At 52.7% G+C, this 1,659-nt stretch overlaps 1 protein-coding gene across 1 annotated transcript; it reads right to left on the minus strand.

The window, feature by feature from the left end:
* Nucleotides 1–221: 221 nt before the first annotated feature.
* LOC137305867 (putative nuclease HARBI1) lies at nt 222–1,316 on the minus strand. The gene is made up of 2 exons (XM_067974803.1): nt 809–1,316; nt 222–712 (listed from the first exon to the last, which is right to left on the minus strand). Exons 1-2 carry the CDS (start codon nt 1,314–1,316, stop codon nt 222–224), a joined length of 999 nt encoding a protein of 332 aa, XP_067830904.1.
* Between the last annotated feature and the right edge of the window lie 343 nt (nt 1,317–1,659).

Below are 1,659 nucleotides of genomic sequence, written 5' to 3' on the forward strand. Positions count from 1 at the left end.
CTTACATGTGGTTGCTCATGAACAGCAAGACTTGATGCCACCCATTGGAAGCGTTTGCAATGGGTGTATGTGTCGTTGTATGACGGTCTTGTGCAACCTGGGTGGGGGGAGGTTGTGGCTATGGTGGTCTGAGTACTTGGCTGTAGTCACTTCGCAGATCTCCCTGTGAGAATCTATCAAATATGACGAGCAGCCAGGTGAGACGCTGCTCTGCCAATGGTTCACCCATCGTCGCCCTCTTCATCCTCGTCTTCTTCAATGTTGATGGCGGGTGCGGCTGTTTCTGGAGCGCATGGGACCTCATCCACCGGTAACCCTCTCTGTTGAGCGATGTTACACAGGACACAACACATGGGTATTATTCTACACACCTTCGCCGGTGAGTACTGAAGGGCTCCCCCAGATCGATCCAGACACTGGAAGCACATCTTCAGCGTTCCTATGGCACGATCAATGACAGAGCTGTTGGTGATGTAACGCTTCTGTGCCTCACTGGTGGGATTCCTCCCAGGTGTCATGAACCACAGGGGGTACCCCTTTTCTGCAAGGAGCCATCCCTTGAGTGTTTCTTGTGCGTGGAAGAGGGCCAGAATGTTGGATTCGTGCAGAATGAAGGAATCATGGCAGCTGCTCAGGAATTTGGTGCATGAGCTGCAGAAACCTCTTCCAGTGGTCGCAAACCAGCTGTGCATTGATAGAGTGATATCCTTTTCTGGTGATGAACAGTCCTGGCTTACATGCAGGTCCTCGGATTGCTACGTGTGTGCAATCAATTGTGCCATGGGAAGCCCAGCCAGAGAGTGGAAACCCACTGCCCTCTCAGCCTGGCTGATGTCGTCGATGGGGGAGTTGACGTAGTCGGATGCCCCGGCAAACATGCCATCCGTGACCTGTCGTACACATTTATGGGCAGACGACTGAGAGATCCTGGTGACGTCACCTATGGCGTCCTGGGAGGATCCGGAGGCGAAGAAGTTGAGGGCAGTGGTGGCTTTAACTGCGACGGTCAATGCGTGGCCACCAGTCCCAGTCGGGATTAGCTCTGCATGAAGGAGCCTGCAGGTGTCTGCGACCAGCTGGCCACTCAATCTTAGCCGTCGTAGGCACTGCTCCTCAGAGAGGTCCAGGACGCTCAGCCTCTGCCTGTAGACCCTCTCCCGAGGGTAGTGCCTCCTGAGACGTTGGCCCCTCCGTTGTACTCCTCTCTGCCGTTCTGCAGCTCCCTTTGGCGCAGCTGCAACTCCCATAACTGCCCGCCATGCCTGCCGCGGACGGTGATGTGCCTTCCTCTCAGATATAGTGCTGAATACATCCATTGCACCCCCTCCCCATCCTGATAGTGTCAGTTTGAGGGGGTCCAAGATGCAGGTAAATATGTCTGAACAGAAGAATTCTAAGTGTGAACAAAAAAATCTGAGTCTAAACACTAAGATTCGCCTGAGAGAACTGCTTGCCCTGCTGCAAAAACTCACCTTTTATCCCCGTTTGTCAATCTCTGGTTTAAATGTCCAAACGGCTGCTGACTGCAGCTCACTTTCAGGTTTCCATGGTGTGTTTCAGAGGCCACGGGACACCCGTTCAGGCAGAGTTAAAATCGTTTGCCTGCCCCAATCCCCACAATTGATTTAAATACTTCAAAGATGTTAATTTCCCTTTAAA

This window comes from Heptranchias perlo, chromosome 41 (assembly GCF_035084215.1).
Source record: "Heptranchias perlo isolate sHepPer1 chromosome 41, sHepPer1.hap1, whole genome shotgun sequence".
NCBI lineage: Eukaryota > Metazoa > Chordata > Chondrichthyes > Hexanchiformes > Hexanchidae > Heptranchias > Heptranchias perlo.